We start from the raw sequence: 16,195 nt of genomic DNA on the forward strand, positions 1-16,195 counted from the left end.
TTGTATCTAGAGTAATTTTCTAGTGGTATATCTTTAAATGAATCCATACATATTCACGTGTAACATGTAGATATTCCCTTATGTTAATATAATAACTGTTTCGGGAAACCAGATTGCTGAACTTTTTACCAGAGCATAAGTGCAGCAATCTGGTTGATGCACTTTCTAATGCTCCATTAAAACGCCTCCGAAGTAAAAGCATTAAGGTGCCTAATTTACATGTTATTTTCAGCATCGCAAAAACTGGATGAAGGCTTCTCCAGACCATCACAAATGGCATTATTATAATTATTGGAAAACCAGCACGGTTTAAAGTACGGTGGGTGGATTCATTCCATAGATCGGCAATGGCGTTGTACGCCTTGTCAATGTTGCTGAGCTAACCCAACTCCAATTAGCACGGTGAGTTACGTATGGTGCGAAAGAAGTTCAACCTACATAAAACATATTTTATACATATAGGTAGGGCCCACTGAGCTATATAGATTATTTTATCAGAAGCGACCTGGCCACAAGTGATAGCTGAACGAAGTGCCTTATCAATTGGAAATGTATATCAGCCAAATACTCTGAACGCATATTGATTATAAATTTTGATGGAGAAACTGGAGGACCCAGAGAAAAATGCACGCGACTACGGGAAGAGAGAACATGCAAACTACAAATATACAACAGGCATCAGGGTCATCATCGAACCCACGACGTCCTGTATGCCAAGCGAGGTAGTTAACATCTCGGCTTGACGTCTTTGTACACGCACCTGCTATTATGGATGAGCAAGACGAGTGCATCTCGGATCTCTGGGGCAGTGACCGTGTTGATGTCCAGCACGATGGCACTCCCATGCTTTTGAAGTCTCAAGAGGTTGTCCTTCTGGTCACCAAAAAGCGGGAAGCCGAGCATGGGGACGCCGTGGTAGATGGCTTCGTAGACCCCGTTAGTCCCGCCATGCGTGATGAAGGCACGGGTTTTTGGGTGGCCTTTCACAGCAAGGGATCCTCACTGTTAGCGTTAGTGCACTGATGATAAGTCATTGATTTGCTTTGATGTTAGATTTTTGCAGCAACCCCCTTGGTAGAGTCGGTCACAATTTAACAGATTCGCGTTAGAAGAGATAGTGCTTGCGTCAATAATACCGATTAACAGCCCCCTACTAAAGAGGGGAGAGACAGTGCAAATGTCTTTAATGTTAGTTTAACACGTGGGCTTTCGCGACCAATGTTATCAACGATGAAGGGTTTTTTTTCAGTTAGATCGCATCAACATAAATGTGTCGTTAAACCTGCCACAAACTCAACACAGCCAATCAGTAAAGTTTGTCACGTATATAAAATGTGCCAATTAGTTACTGGTTCAGCACATCGGTTTGTTGGAGAGTAAACCCACAACATATATGTAACGTTGAACTCAAATTGTAAACGTTATGGGTTTACTCTCCAACACGCGGGTGTGCTGAACTAGTAACTAAATGGCACGTTTTGTTTACGGGAAAAGCCTTACTAATTAGCTGTATCGGGTGGTGGTGGGTTTAACAACACGTTTAGTTTAGCGCGATCTCACTAAAAAGAACGTTGTTATGGAGAATTAACACAGTACACTGTGGCTTTATATCGCGTATAACTATGACCACATCTCAACATTATGTACAGAAACAGTGAGCATACTTATTTTACATTGAGAGGCAGTCAATCAGTCACATGTAGGGAAATCCTGAGCCTGGCATTGAAAAGGGACAGGAGATTGACGCCAGAGGCCATCGGAGATCCAGGCTCTAGCAGAGGAGGTTAAGCGTAGATTGACCAGGAGCTTTGACTGCTGGAGCGAAGAGTGAGCAGGAGAGTAGATGGAGATGAAAGGGAAGAGGCGGTAGAGTGCTCGCAGGGGGAAATATGTGATGTACGTGTGCATGTTGAACTTCTTTCGCACCGTACGTAGCCAACCATGCTAATCGGAGGTGCGGGGAAAGAACAACAAACAAAACAAATTATAAATATAGGAATAGGTTTTACCCTTTCTGGCAATAAAACAAGTGTTAAGATGTTCAGACGACAAATAGACACCTTTTGCAAGGCAATAAAACGAACGAAAAATATATGATGCTCCAGAGTAAGGGAGGATTTCGGACATTGGAGGGATTGGAGTATTGTGACAGAGCTAATGTCCATTGTCACTGCTATACTTAAGCTTCAAAATCAAGTCTAATTCTACAGTATATGCATAGAGCGCCTTCACGCAAGTTGCCTGGCATAGATAGCTGACAAAACGATGACACAATGGAATGATGTAGCAGACAGGGGTTGTACAAGGATTGAGTGATAGTGATAGAGGGTACTTGGGGATTACGAAAGGGAAGGAGAGGGAAAACAACGTCCAGGTTTGGACTCAATACGTAGGTTTTTAGGACGGTTGAATCATATTTTAATATCATGACACCAACGAAAAACATCCCCCATATATTCTTTAACAGACTGTTGGGGCAAGTTCTGCCAACGAGCACCCAAGAAGGCTGAAACGGCACATGATGGGGTGGGTGGCTAGCAACACGCACGGCTGCCGTTGTCTCCCCAGTGGTCGATGTTTACACACCGCATTAGGTACTCATTTGAGGCCGAATCGACCTAGGGGAGGAGGCCCAGGACCGGTTCAAACAATCGTCACCGATGTTGGGAATCGAACTCGGGCCGCCGGCTTCGCAGCACAGTGCGCAAGCGACTGCGCCACCGCTCCCCGCTTAATCATGACACCACCACAAGCAGCACGTACCCAGCAAGTCGTTCTGTGGTAGCCAGGGCACCAGCTTGGTGTTGGAGCCCTGGGAAGACGGCTTCTCTCCCGTGTATCTCCACACGACCTAACACGACGATTGTGGTACAACCAGCAAACAATGCACGTACAGTCGACCCTTCTGCATCGTGACATTTCCCCATTGCGGTTTCGATATATAGCGGGGTCGGCATAAGAAATTAAATGAGAATTTTTTGGGAGTTTTGTGAAAGACGCAGACGACACGCGAAGGCCAGCAGACAACACACACAAAGTTTAGTAACTCATAAATGCATAAAATATATGTAGAGTACTGTATGATATTAATGTATTTTATCTTTGTTATTTTCTTTGAACCTATCTACGTTACTTTACTGAAAGATCCAAAGAATATGAATTCCTGCAGTCACGAAAGAAGTCAAGATTTAACCGCTCCTATTTCTCATTTAATGTTTTTTTAAGAATTTTTTTAAAAGTCATAATTTTTCGGTTTGTCCATCTGTCCATCTGTCCAAGCAATGTTTCTCAGATCAGATAAAATAGAGACACCACATTTTAAGAATAGGTTTGTACACGACAGCGAGACGACAGTTCAGTCCGATTTACGGTATTTATTTTTGCATTAAATAAAATATTTTACGTGAATGAATTCTCGGAAACGTTGAGAAATGAATCAAATTTCATATTCCCTATGTATGCGCATGAGAATTGAAATTATATCTTCGTTATTTTATTCGTATTTTTTAAGTTGTATTTTATTCTTCGAAATTAGCGCTCCACTTAGCTTGGCGCCCAAGGCGATCGGCTAGTTCGCCTATATGGACGCACCGCCCCAGTTGCGTACTGGAGATGTGTAACGTTGATTGAATGGTTATTATGTTCTATTATGTAATTGTGTAATGTACGATATTATATTAGTGTTTAGTGAATAAAAAACAGGCAACTTCGTTAGGCTATAACGAATACTCCGCAAGCGCTGCGATCCCGCCCTGAACGCATACACACGCCGCACACATGTAGGGTCCCGGTGGGGAATCGCCTGGCACCATGGGTTTTCATCTGAACGGCCCCTAGCAGGGATGTCCCACGATTTCCCGGTGCCAAGAGTTTGGCCGATCCCCCCAGGCCAAATTACATTGCGGCCCCCCTCAAAGGAGGAAGGAAATCCCTGTGGACACCGCGGGTGTGTAATTAGCCGGGCGGCCGCTCAGGGTTTACCGGCTGAGTCAGGGATGAGGCATGCGCGCGCGGAGACAATGGACCGGGGGGGATAGTGTGACATAATGCCCTAGGTAACGGCTGCGAAACGTTCGAAAATTTTAAGTTATGCGCACGATTGGCTGCGCAGGATGACGTCACATAACCCTGGATTTTCGGAATCCCAGGGCATAATAGGAGGGAGTGAAAAACGGTTAGGGACTTCTCCTCCAGCCATTCAGCCATCCGGACCGACTCCCAGCCACTCGCAGCATCCGTGAGACGCTAGCAGGTGCCGCTACGAGTCAACCCTAGCCAGAGCCCTCTCTGATTGTCGACCCTCTGACTCCCACAGCATCCATGTGACACCGTGAGTGCATCTGTGAGGTGAGTAATACATTGGGGGTACACCTAAGGGATTGGGTAGTAATAGGTTAGGCACTGCTCGTAGAATATTTGCTCCGGGCCACACAGGGTTTTTCTTTAGACGTGCCGTTAATAAACTTTAGTACAGAGTAACGGTGCAATGTGATTTGTGTGTTTGTGGGTGGAACCTCGGCGTGGTGTTGGTAATTTGAGTTGTGTGTGTGTGAGGCGTGCATGGAGTAAAACATAAATGGCCGCCGATGCTCGCATGTCCGTGCAGCTGTGCTGCGCGAGTGACTTTACCGAAAGAACCTAGAATAACAATAGGCATTAACCACCCTGAGGCGCGTGCGCAAACTCGACCAGCCCTTTGGCATTAGACTTTGTGTGCAAGCGGATTAGGGTTTAACCACCCGAAGGCGCGCGCATATTCACGCAACGGCTTTCGTATTAGTGGTGATGTATGTGGGCGTGTGTGGAGTAACCCCGTGTGGCGGTGAGTCAGCGCTACAGCCATGCCCCTCAGAGAGAGCGCCAGCACGAGGGGGGCGATCACCGGGTCAGCGGGGGCCCAGCGGGAGCTGATCGACGTGGTGGAGGAGGAAGTGGAGGGGGCGGACGTCGCGCCCCACCTGCCCATCGAGGGCAGTGGGGTGGAAGTCGGCCTTCAAAGGTTCCCCTAACTCCGTATTTTCCATAGGCCCCTGTACTTTACCAACCGCGGATTTACCTACTGCGGCCTTTTCCAAGAACCTAACACCCGCGGTTAGGCGAGGAATTTCTGTACCTTCTGTGGGAGCTGAGCCAGTGCAGAGGCGATCACTTCAGCTCTCTCCATAGGCATGTATTTGATCATGGAGCCCAGCGAAAACACAATGAGGCCGTGCTCACCCGAGCTCTGGGCAAATTCTTCATAGTCCTGGTAACGCACATGTAGAGAAAACGTACAGTGACAATTGTTGAAGAGGGAAACCCGAACACGTTCTTCACTGGACACGGATTGTAGTAGCAGCTTCCGAGTACACTCTGTTCTACTATAAGTGGTAGTAGTTGCATTCCAGAAGAACGCCGCGTTATGGAAAAAAATCGCGTTATATTAAATAACATGGGGTAAAGCACAGTCCGCGATACCACGTGAGATGCATATGCAGGCTGAACAAAGACTGAGGCGGGTGGGTAACATCTAGAAGCATCCAGCAGTGTCCTGTGTTTTGTGATGATGCTATACCGAGTCAGCTGTATGACTGCTTATTCCAACTCGTGCGACGTAGTTCTGTTCACTCAATTGCATTGTTTCCAGTTCGTATCTGTGTTATATAAAAAAGTGTCCCTTCATACATTCATTGGGTTGTATCCAGTTCGTGTTATAAAAACACGTATCATAGGAGAACAGACTGTAATAGTGTATAATCGAGTGATTTTTTTACCTCAGGTAATGGTTTTGCGGGCTTGCAGTGGAGCCCCCCGACAAAGATAAAGTTGGGAGGGAACGGACGTGGAAATTCGAGGTCCCAATTGGTCCGGATGAGCCATAACTCGGCACCACTCATCACCTGGCATAGTGTAGTCCCTTCTCCTGTGAGATAACACGTGGAGCTGTCAAAACCATTCACCAGGGATCAAAGCACATCACATTAACTGCTACACTACCACTCCCCATAACGCACTTACGCACACACATAGTGATGTGCATGGACATATGTGAACACGTGTAGTGACTAACTCGGAAACGATAAGACTTGGAGGCACTTCTTTGCTTAGCGAGCACCATCGGAATTAACACACTTAATATTTAGTCCGTCTATTATCGGCAACACTACATAGTTAGAACAGTTTAACACGTAGGCTTTCACAACCAATATCATCCATGATAGTTTATTTTGGGTTAGATCGCGTAAATATATAAATGTGTCATTAAAACCCGCCACCACCTGACACAGCCAACTAGTAAGGGTTGTCACGTAAACAGAACATACCAATTCGTCACTAGTACAGCACACCGGTGTGTTGGAGAGCCGATCAACTGTTGTGATGCCCCGTAAGGACTATGATAATGAAATCAAAGATTTACTCGATGAAGGTACCTACCTTAAAATGAAACGAGATCCAACCAGCACATTGGAACGTAAAACAACGGCAATCATTGCCAAGTCATCAATTCCCAAGGAAGAGCAATACCTGATCAAACCAAGGGCTTCAAAACCACCAAGACTTTATGGGCTACCAAAAATGTACATACCTGATGCCCCATTAAGACCCAATAGTTAGTATAATAGGCTCTGCCACGTACAAATTAGCACAATACGTAACGAAACAAATACAGCCCTGCATCGTTTGGACCTCTTCGTTCATCAAAAACTCTGAACATCTCTTTAATATAATGAAAGATATTAAGCTTAACCCTAATGATATTCTCGTAAGTTTTGATGTGACTTCTCTGTTCATGAGGGTTCCAGTCAACGAGTCAATTAAATTACTTGACACTCTGGTGACGAACAACAGTTTAGCCAAGACTAGCTGGACACTGTCTAAAGAACACCTACTTCTTGTGGCAAGGTGACTTCTATAAACAAAAGGAAGGGGCAGCAATGGGCTCTACTTTGTCTCCTGTAATAGCGAATTTGTACATGGAAGATTTGGAAATAAAAGCAATAGCTTCAAGCACACTAAAACCCTCTGCTTGTTTTAGATATGTGGATGACACATTGGTGGTCTGGCCACACGGCAAAGACACACTGAACACATTTCTAAATTATCTTAACTCGCAAAACCCATCCATCAGTTCATTATGGAAGCGGAAGCTAACAGAACTATACTATTTCTGGATATTTGGCTCGGACGAGGTCTAAATGGTAAAATAACACAGTGTTTACAAAAAGAAAACGCATACTGACGCCTATCTGTAATACGGTGTTTTTTTCTGGAAAATTTGCTGGTGTATTCAGGATGTTTCTGTTGCGCGTCGTTGCTTTAAGATGTTCTCTGTTTATATTTTGTTTGTTGCGGTTGCACCCGACTGAAGAGCCGCATGGCTTACAGGGCTATACCTAATAAATGAAACTTGAAACTTTAAATCTGAATGCAGATTCACACCATCACCCCTCACAGAAATCTGCTCTTATCAAGACGCTCATTCATCGTGCTAAGAAAGTGTCAGATGGTGACATTCTGAGAAGTGAAATTCAACATGTTAAAGAAGCGCTGCAAATGACCAGTTACAGTGATGCACAAATCAACAGGGCATTGAATGCCAAAGCCAAATCAAATAACACGAGCATTGAAACTGCCCAAGTAATTAAAACGATCAAAATACGTACATTGTGGGAGTAACTGATAAACTAGCAAGATGTTTGGAAAAACAAAATATCCGAGTCAGATTTGACACGGTATATACAAATACAGAAATTATTATCTAATACAAAATGTATTACGGAAGCTATCAACAGAAGGTGTGTACAGGATTAACTGTACATGTGGGAAATGTTATGTTGGGAAAACTGGACGAATGATCAGCACAATACTAAAAGAACTGATTAATATTAAATTCTCCCAAATACAACTGTCAGCAGTAGAGGAACATGCGTGCCAACAAGGACACGCAATTGAATTTGATAATGTTGAAGTTACGTGCAAAACTAGCTACTACTGGCCAAGACTAATTAGAAAATCTATCGAAATGTAAATAAAATAAAATAAACACTCTTTGGTTCTTTCGGTAAAGTCACGTAGGTAGAAAAAATAATAGATCACGACGTTTCGATCGCCACACAAGCAATCGTCCTACGTGACTTTACCGAAAGAACCAAAGAGTGTTTATTTTATTTTCTGCATGTCACGAAAGCTTAAAATAAAATTTATTTTAACCATTCGGATAGCTACCGCCTTCGTGCTGCGTGGAAGAGAATCATCAAATAATACACAACTTAAATGCATGCCTATGAAGGGCATCATACTTGAAAAGGGATTACCATTGGCACGGCTATTTTAATACACACAATAGACAGGAAGGACAAGATCAAATGGCTCGCATAATGCACATGCATAATGTGACTCATAACCCCCCCCCCCCCTTCTGCAAGCGCGCAGAAGTGTGGTCACCACATCTACTCCTCTATATAAGGAACGAAACAGTAAGACTTCTCCACAAATCTGGCTGTCGCCTGATGAAGCTAGTTGTAATTACTGGCAAAACGCCATACTCAGAATGTAAATGTTGTGGCTTGGCTCTCCAACACAACCGGTGTGCTGTAATTGGCATGTTCTGTTCACGTGACAACCCTTACTAGTTGGCTGTGTCGGGTGGTGGCGGGTTTTAAAAACACATTTATATATTTACGCAATTTAACCCAAAAAACCTGTTTATGTTAGCTATAACAGTTGGTAGGCTGTCTTACTAGCGGCGCCCCGAGATGGTAGAGATGGAGACGACGATGAGAAGAATGGTGAAGACGACAAGAAGAATGATGAAGATTACAAGAAGAATGGCGACGATAGACTTCAGCAACAGGGGCCCCTCTTATACTGTCAGCGTGGCCTCACTCCACCCCGGCCACCCCCCTTTCTGGAACCTACTAGCGGGTTCCTGGTGGGCTCCTTCTGTGACCATTCCCCTAGATCCCCCTCTCGTGTATATCCTGGCCTGTTGATGTCAGGACTGCCATAAGCCACAGATTCTCTTTTCCGCCAGCAGCCAGCGCTATGCCACTACACATGTGTAGTGACATAGCGCCAACTGTTGTACAGTAGCTGCAACTGCAGGTGGCACTGAGCGCTGGCAGGGCGGAGAAACTAGGGCAAGGGTGACGGTTAACTTCGTGGGGAAGTCCCTGGTTCGAGAAGGGAGGCACGGCTAGGGCGAAGCCAAACCACACTGAGGGGGATATATGCAGCGGAGAGCGAAAGCTCCAGGCTGCCAGTTCTGGCATTGGACTCGTCTTATCGTCGCTGTCATCGTCGCCACCCTCGTCACTGCTGCCTTTGCCCGATCATTACGCGGCCGGACAGTAGTTGGCTTTCCCTGCTCGATGCCATCGGTGCAATGCAGACAGGGTTGTGTCTGGGATGGGGCGTGCGGCAGTGTGGTCGTGAGAGAGAGGGGGCCCGAGTGGTGGTGTGAACTCAACATTAAAAGGGGAGAACATTGCCTACTGCGACTACCTCATCTCCGACTGAGTGTGTGTGCGATGCACGCCATCTGCACGAACACACAAGCCTCGAGCGAGAAGGAAGAAGAGACACACAACACTATATATGCATGCACACATAAATGAACGACTCTGGAACCAACAATGAACAAAGACAAAAATCCCACGTAGCCTTAACAGACTTTTGGGGCAAGTGGTGTTAGCAAGTAGCACCTATGAAGGGTGGTACGGCACACGAGGGGGCAGGTGGCCAGCACCACGCCGGACTGCTTTTGTCTCCCTAAGTGGTGATGCTTACACACTGCACCAGGTGCTCATTTGAGGATGAGTATACCTAGGGGAGGCCCAGGACCGGTTCAGATAAAATAATCGTCACTGGTGTTGGCCATGAGTGGAAATTGAACTCGGGTCACCAGGTTTGTAGCACTGTGCGCTGACTGTTAACCCTACCACTCCTGATCAACAATAAACAGCAACATACACACGTTCAGAGACTTACCAAGAATCTCACTGTAGATGTTGTTCGACTCCTGCCCCATATACATCGTGATCATTTCAAAAATCCTGTACAGCAAAAAGTTCTGCACACGCTGCCAAAAGTTCATTTCATCCGTCAGAGAGAACATGGGCACGGGCACGTAGGACGGAGGTGCAGGCATCGCTCCACAGTAGCGCTCGGCCATGTAGCCCGGAGTGAAGCGTAGTGAGTAGACGTAGGGGATGCCCAGCATGAGGGCCAGTACGTCGCCGCACATGGCGAATGGGTCGGACAGGAGCACGTGGAACTGGGAGTCCCGGAGACGCGATATCAGGTTCTTGTCTCGCACCATCGCTGTGCAGATTTCCCGGTTATCTGTTGGTGAGATTTGACGGAACAACGCGTGCGTTTGTTGACGGTATGTGTTGAATATAAAGACATATGCATTAATTTTTAATTTCTTCTGTAACAGTGCTCATTGGAGGTGGTGTTGTTTGTGGCCAGGTGGCTTCTGGAAAATAAGTTAATAGCTCAGTGGGCTTTACCTGGTAATATACAAAATAGTTTAGTTTTATTTGTATTTTGTGATTTGTTTGCCTTTCCTATACTTTGCGCTCTTGTCGTGTTTTAGTATTTCTATTCTTGTTATAACGTTATGATCCGCCCTGCTGGACATCTGTGAAACTAGCTTCATAGCTAATCGGATTCCTCCAGTATAAATACAGATTATGATTCTGAATTAGCAGTTTATTATTGAGTTGGGTATGGGGGGGGCACATGTTAGCAATCTATACACGTTGGAGACAAGAAAGGAAGAAAGAAAAAATAGACATTAGTAACAAAATATTTTTACGTGTTTTGGTCTTGTTAGAGTTTGCACGTTCCCGCATTGCAATGTCCAGTAACTAGTGCCGCTCCTGAAGGTATTGGGATGTGGTTGTCTGTATAAAATACCTGCTTGCTCAATCTCGAGTCTGAATAACCCTACCTCAAAAAGGTAAAATATATAAGATGCAGCGTTTCGGGTAATAGTTTTCATTTTTGTATGTATGTATGTATGTTGAACTTGATTTAAAGCTTTCGTGACTGCAATAATTAATATTCTTAGTTCTTTCGGTAAAGTCACGTTGAAGGGAAACAACAAAATAATAAAATATATATAAAACAATAAAAATTCTCACGACGTTTCGACCATAACACAAACGGTCGTCTTCAGGTGTGTCGGTTTGCATAAATGTATTTATTTTGAAACGGTATATTTATTTATTTATAATAAAAAAAAAACGTTAGCGCCACGCGCAGCGATTTGGCATAAATGGACTAGTCCGTCTAAATAAACTGCCAAATCGCTGCGCATGGCGCTAACGTTTTTTTATAAATAAATAAATACACCGTTTAAAAATAAATACATTTATGCAAACCGACACACCTGAAGACGACCGTTTGTGTTATGGTCGGAACGTCGTGAGAATTTTTATTGTTTTATATATATTTTATTATTTTGTTGTTTCCCTTCAACGTGACTTTACCGAAAGAACTAAGATTATATGTTAAACTTCTTTTGCACCGTACTTTAACACGTAACTAGAGTGTTCTTATCGACCCTATCTCTGATCTCTCCAGTGTAGCACAACATTTTTAAAGGAGAATGGAAATAAGAGCCCTCCATTAAACATTGTGAAAGTATGCAGAATTAAACATCACATAGGCAGTGACACTGGGGTTATGCTTACACCACTGCTCATACATCCATAACACAGATTTTCTTTTTGGGTTAGATCGCGTAAATATATAAATGTGTCGTTAAACCCGCCACTACCCGACACAGCCAATAAGTAAGGTTTGTCACGTCAACAGAACATGCCAAGTCATTACTAGTACAGCACACCGGTGTGTTGGAGAGCAATCTGAGTACGACGTTTCGCCAGTAATTACAGCTAGCTTCATCAGGCGACAGCCCGAATCTGGATGATATTATGGATTATATTGGTCGCGAGACCCTACGTGTTAAACTGCTCGTACATGCCCCTCCTGACAAGTGATCGACGCTGGGCGCGGTCAGACAGGGAAAAAGCACCGTGTGTTATATCGGGAGACGTGGACCGTGGCGCGGTGTGCGTAAGTGGAAGTTGCAGTGTGCAGGTGCTGTCTGCAGTGTGCATGTGCTGTGTGAAGAGCCCGTGGGGGAAGTGCGCAAAGAAACATCCCAATAGTGTTAAATATTCAAATTAATATGTAACCACCGGGCTGGACCCTAACTCAACAGCCTAAAAGTGCAAGATGTGCGATGAAGAAGGACCATTGACCGAATACATCCCAATGATATATTTATAATTTTAAGGCCACAGTGTTATTGACGAATTTGTTGCGTTTCCTGATGTCTGTGCTTGTGCACTACCGCCAAATGCAGCAGCTACATCACCAAATAAGTATTCTAAATATTAGGCTCCCTTTTGATGTGAATTATTTTAATGGTAATTATTTTAAGGATAACTATCTTCTTCTTGGTTCTTTTGGTAAAGTCACATAGAATGGAAACAAAGTAATACAAATAAAACATAATAAAATAAAATACAATTCTCACTACGTTTCGGCCACATCACAAGTAGCCTTCTTCAGGTGAAGGAACAGAACTGTCGGGACGACAGCGCTTCAATGAACACTGCTAAGATTCACAGCGTCTTTTAAGCTAGGTGAGAGAAGTAAAGCGCCTTGACAAAGGAGTTTACATATCAGACAGGAGAATTTAGCATTGAAATAGCTGAGGGATTAACAAGTGACTGGTCACGAAAATAGCTATGTTAAAGTCAAAGTTTACATATCAACAGAGGCATTTAGTATATGGACGCTAAAGGACTGCAACTACCCAACTAGCATACAGTAAACCGATGTGAAAAAACTAAGTATAAACTACATCAATATAATAAATGTATATTCTTAGTTTTTTCGGTAAAGTCACGTTGAAGAGAAACAACAAAATAACAAAATATATATAAAACAATAAAAAATTCTCACGACGTTTCGACCATATATATATTTTGTTATTTTGTTGTTTCTCTTCAACGTGACTTTACCGAAAAAACTAAGAATATGAATTACTGCAGTCACGAAAGCTTTAAATCAAAATATAATAAATGTACTCAATATATTCTTCAATAAGCTGAGCTATTAACACAAAGCAACTGGGTATACACTACACTATATAATGAATACCATATAGTAAACCAATAAAAAAATAAAATATAAACTACATCAATGTTATCAATAAACTCTATATACTCTCCACTCATTATACATCACAATGCCATATGGCGAAAAAATGGGTGGCGGTTTCTTCCCCTCAACGCCAGTACCACGGACAGCGACGAGCCCCGTTCAGACGGATGAGTCCATCCATGCTCGGAACGGAGGAGGGGGGAGAGAAACAGCGACGATGCGCTGTTATACTCCATGTTATAAACCATACCATTAACCGTGGTGTGAGAGGTATTAAGAGGCAATGCCAGCGAAAGAGCTGCGGTCTGAAGGTCACCGTAAAATACAATCAATTAAGAGCCTGAAATGTTTTGGCCTCTCGACCTGTATTAAAGTGTGACTTGCAGTTCTTTTATCTGTGGTTGCTTCCTGTGTTAAATTTGTCGAGGATAGGCCACCTCTGACAATCATGGACATCTCGTTCCCAGTTTCACCATTTGTCTTTGTTGCTTCCAACCTGAGTAGCAAATGGTCAATTCTCGCTTTCCTCACTCACATGTCCAACGTGCCAACGTAATATTACAACTTACACTCACCAACATTTTTTTTTATAATCGCCACCATTTCAGGCAATGGCCCTTCGTCTTTATAATACTTTAGCAAACAACTGAAACCAAACGAACCATTTATTTACGTTTTATTTTACCAAGTAAGCCCCGCTTAGCTATATAACTCCTTTTCAGAAGCCACCTGACCACAAATTGTAGCCCAATGAAGTGGCTTGTCAAGTTGAAATTTACAGCAGCCAAATACTCGAAACGCATGTTGATTGTAAATGTGGAGGGAAAAACCGGAGGAACCGCAGAAGAATCCGCGCAACCACGGAGATAGAGAGAGACACGCAAGACTCCAAATACACAGGCGTCAAGGTTGGGTTCGAACCCATGGCCTCCTGTATACACCACCACCCCATCAAATAGAGAAAGTGGATAACGGCTGGAGACTGCACCTTAAACCATGGAGCCGGATGCAAATTATGCTTAAAATGTTTTTCCTGAAGACCTTTTTTTTCTTCAAATGTGTATATACAGTAAATAATCGTCCAATAGGAGCTGTGGAGTAATATACACGTCTACATCATGGGACTTCCTTTGCCAGTACCAAAATATGATAATAGAGTCAGAACAGACAGGTTTGCGTGCTCCCGCGTGCACGTACACCCATCATCATCATTATCGCAATCCATCACAATCCATCTTCACCACCCATCATGATTACCATTCATCACCAAAACCACCACCCATCATCAACACTCCGGTCATCAATAAATGTTCTCATGGAACATTCTTAATCTATAAGCAAATTAAACGTAATTAAAGATTCAGGCTTCGCCTAGAAACAGGTTAGTAGGCATATTCTTAGTTTTTTCGGTAAAGTCACGTTGAAGAGAAACAACAAAATAACAAAATATATATAAAACAATAAAAAATTCTCACGACGTTTCGACCATAACTCAAACGGTCATCATCAGGTGTGTCGGTTTGCATAAACCGACACACCTTATATATATTTTGTTATTTTGTTGTTTCTCTTCAACGTGACTTTACCGAAAAAACTAAGAATATGAATTACTGCAGTCACGAAAGCTTTAAATCAAAATTTAGGTTAGTAGGCCTCAAGCTTTAGGCCTTACGGTTTAAACTTTAATTTGGTTATCCAACTAAAGTGTTTAATAACTTAACAATTTCAGAGATCGTTAGATGGCAGATCTTCAGTCACCCCTAAATCTGTTAGTGCATTTAAAAATAGTTTGAGGATTAATTCTCACGCCGCAGGCCTCGTCTAATAACACGTTGGTAGGCCTCAGGCCTAAAGATTTAAACTTTTAGTTGGTTCCCCAATTAAGGTATTTAATAACTTAACAATTTTACAGAGGTCCGTCGATGGGAAATTATCAGTCACCTCTTAATCTATAAGTATTTTTTAAACTAAATTGAGGATCAATTATCTTGCCGCAAGCTTCACCTAGAACCAAATTAGTCGGCCTAAATGTTTAAACTTTCATTTGTTTACTCAACGAAGGTGTTTAATAACTTAACAATTTTTCTGAGATCCGTAAATTGCAGATGATAAGTCACCCCTTAATCTATAAGTAATTTTGTTAAATGTTGAATCTAGATTGTAATTTGAAGATTAATTATGTCATGTTATCGTGGTTCTAGCCGTTCATGAATGTTGCAGAGGTTAAGGTGCAGTCCTGCAACTGCCGGCTCATGCCAGCATTAGAGGAAGCTCTCGAAAGCCTGACGAGATCTTCCTCAATAGCATATAGCACATAATATGCTCTCGGCCTTCATGGGGTAAACCAACAAGGTAACAATGATTACACTCAACTTGGATATGAAGGAACAAGACATTATGACTCTTCAATAACAGCTCATAAAATACGTGGCTATCACATGCATTATTTTCATAGAGCGTCATTCATGCGAATAGCAATCCCATAACGCAGTATACGGCTGAGCTGCTACTCCCTGGGTCTACCTGAGCTACTGCTCTACGGGTCTGTCTGGGCTGTTGCTCCCTGCGTCTGCCTGAGCTGCTGCTCCTCGGGTCTACCCGATCTGCTGCTCCCTGGGTCTACCCGATCTGCTGCTCCCTGGGTCTACCTGAGCTGCTGCTCCCCGGGTCTACCTGAGCTGCTGCTCCCTGCGTTCTACCTAATTTACAAACCTATAGCCCATATTTTCAACCTGTCCATCAAAGAAGCATCAGTACTTCTAGAATGTAAACATTCCTAAGTTCTGATTTAAAGCTTTCGTGATGGCAGGGATTCATATTCTTGGTTCTTTCGGTCAAGTCACGTAGAAGGGAAACAATAAAACAACCTCAGCAATGATGAGCGTTTGGAATTATATAAATTAAAAAGAGGGATGATATTGTCATCCTCTCAGCTGACAAGGGCAATGCCACTGTCATCATGGATGAAATAGAATATAACAAAAAAATTCAAGAATTACTCAACGATTGCAGCTATATAAAAATAAGAGAT

The 16,195-nt window shown here is 43.3% G+C and overlaps 1 protein-coding gene across 1 annotated transcript in view; it reads right to left on the minus strand.

Moving 5' to 3' along the window:
• LOC116957488 (UDP-glucuronosyltransferase 2A2-like) overlaps positions 1-16,195 on the minus strand; it is a 50,832-nt gene that overhangs the window by 6,974 nt on the left and 27,663 nt on the right. Inside the window, exons 4-8 of the mRNA XM_032979664.2 lie at positions 9,970-10,323; positions 5,754-5,902; positions 5,114-5,245; positions 2,764-2,851; positions 761-980 (exon numbers count right to left, since the gene is read on the minus strand). Of these exons, the coding sequence (XP_032835555.1) occupies positions 761-980; positions 2,764-2,851; positions 5,114-5,245; positions 5,754-5,902; positions 9,970-10,323 (943 nt within the window). The remainder of the gene's footprint in view (positions 1-760; positions 981-2,763; positions 2,852-5,113; positions 5,246-5,753; positions 5,903-9,969; positions 10,324-16,195) is intronic.

The sequence above is a fragment of the Petromyzon marinus genome, chromosome 75 (genome assembly GCF_048934315.1).
Source record: "Petromyzon marinus isolate PM22_M1 ecotype Great Lakes invasive population chromosome 75, UKy_Petmar_22M1.pri1.0, whole genome shotgun sequence".
Lineage (NCBI taxonomy): Eukaryota > Metazoa > Chordata > Hyperoartia > Petromyzontiformes > Petromyzontidae > Petromyzon > Petromyzon marinus.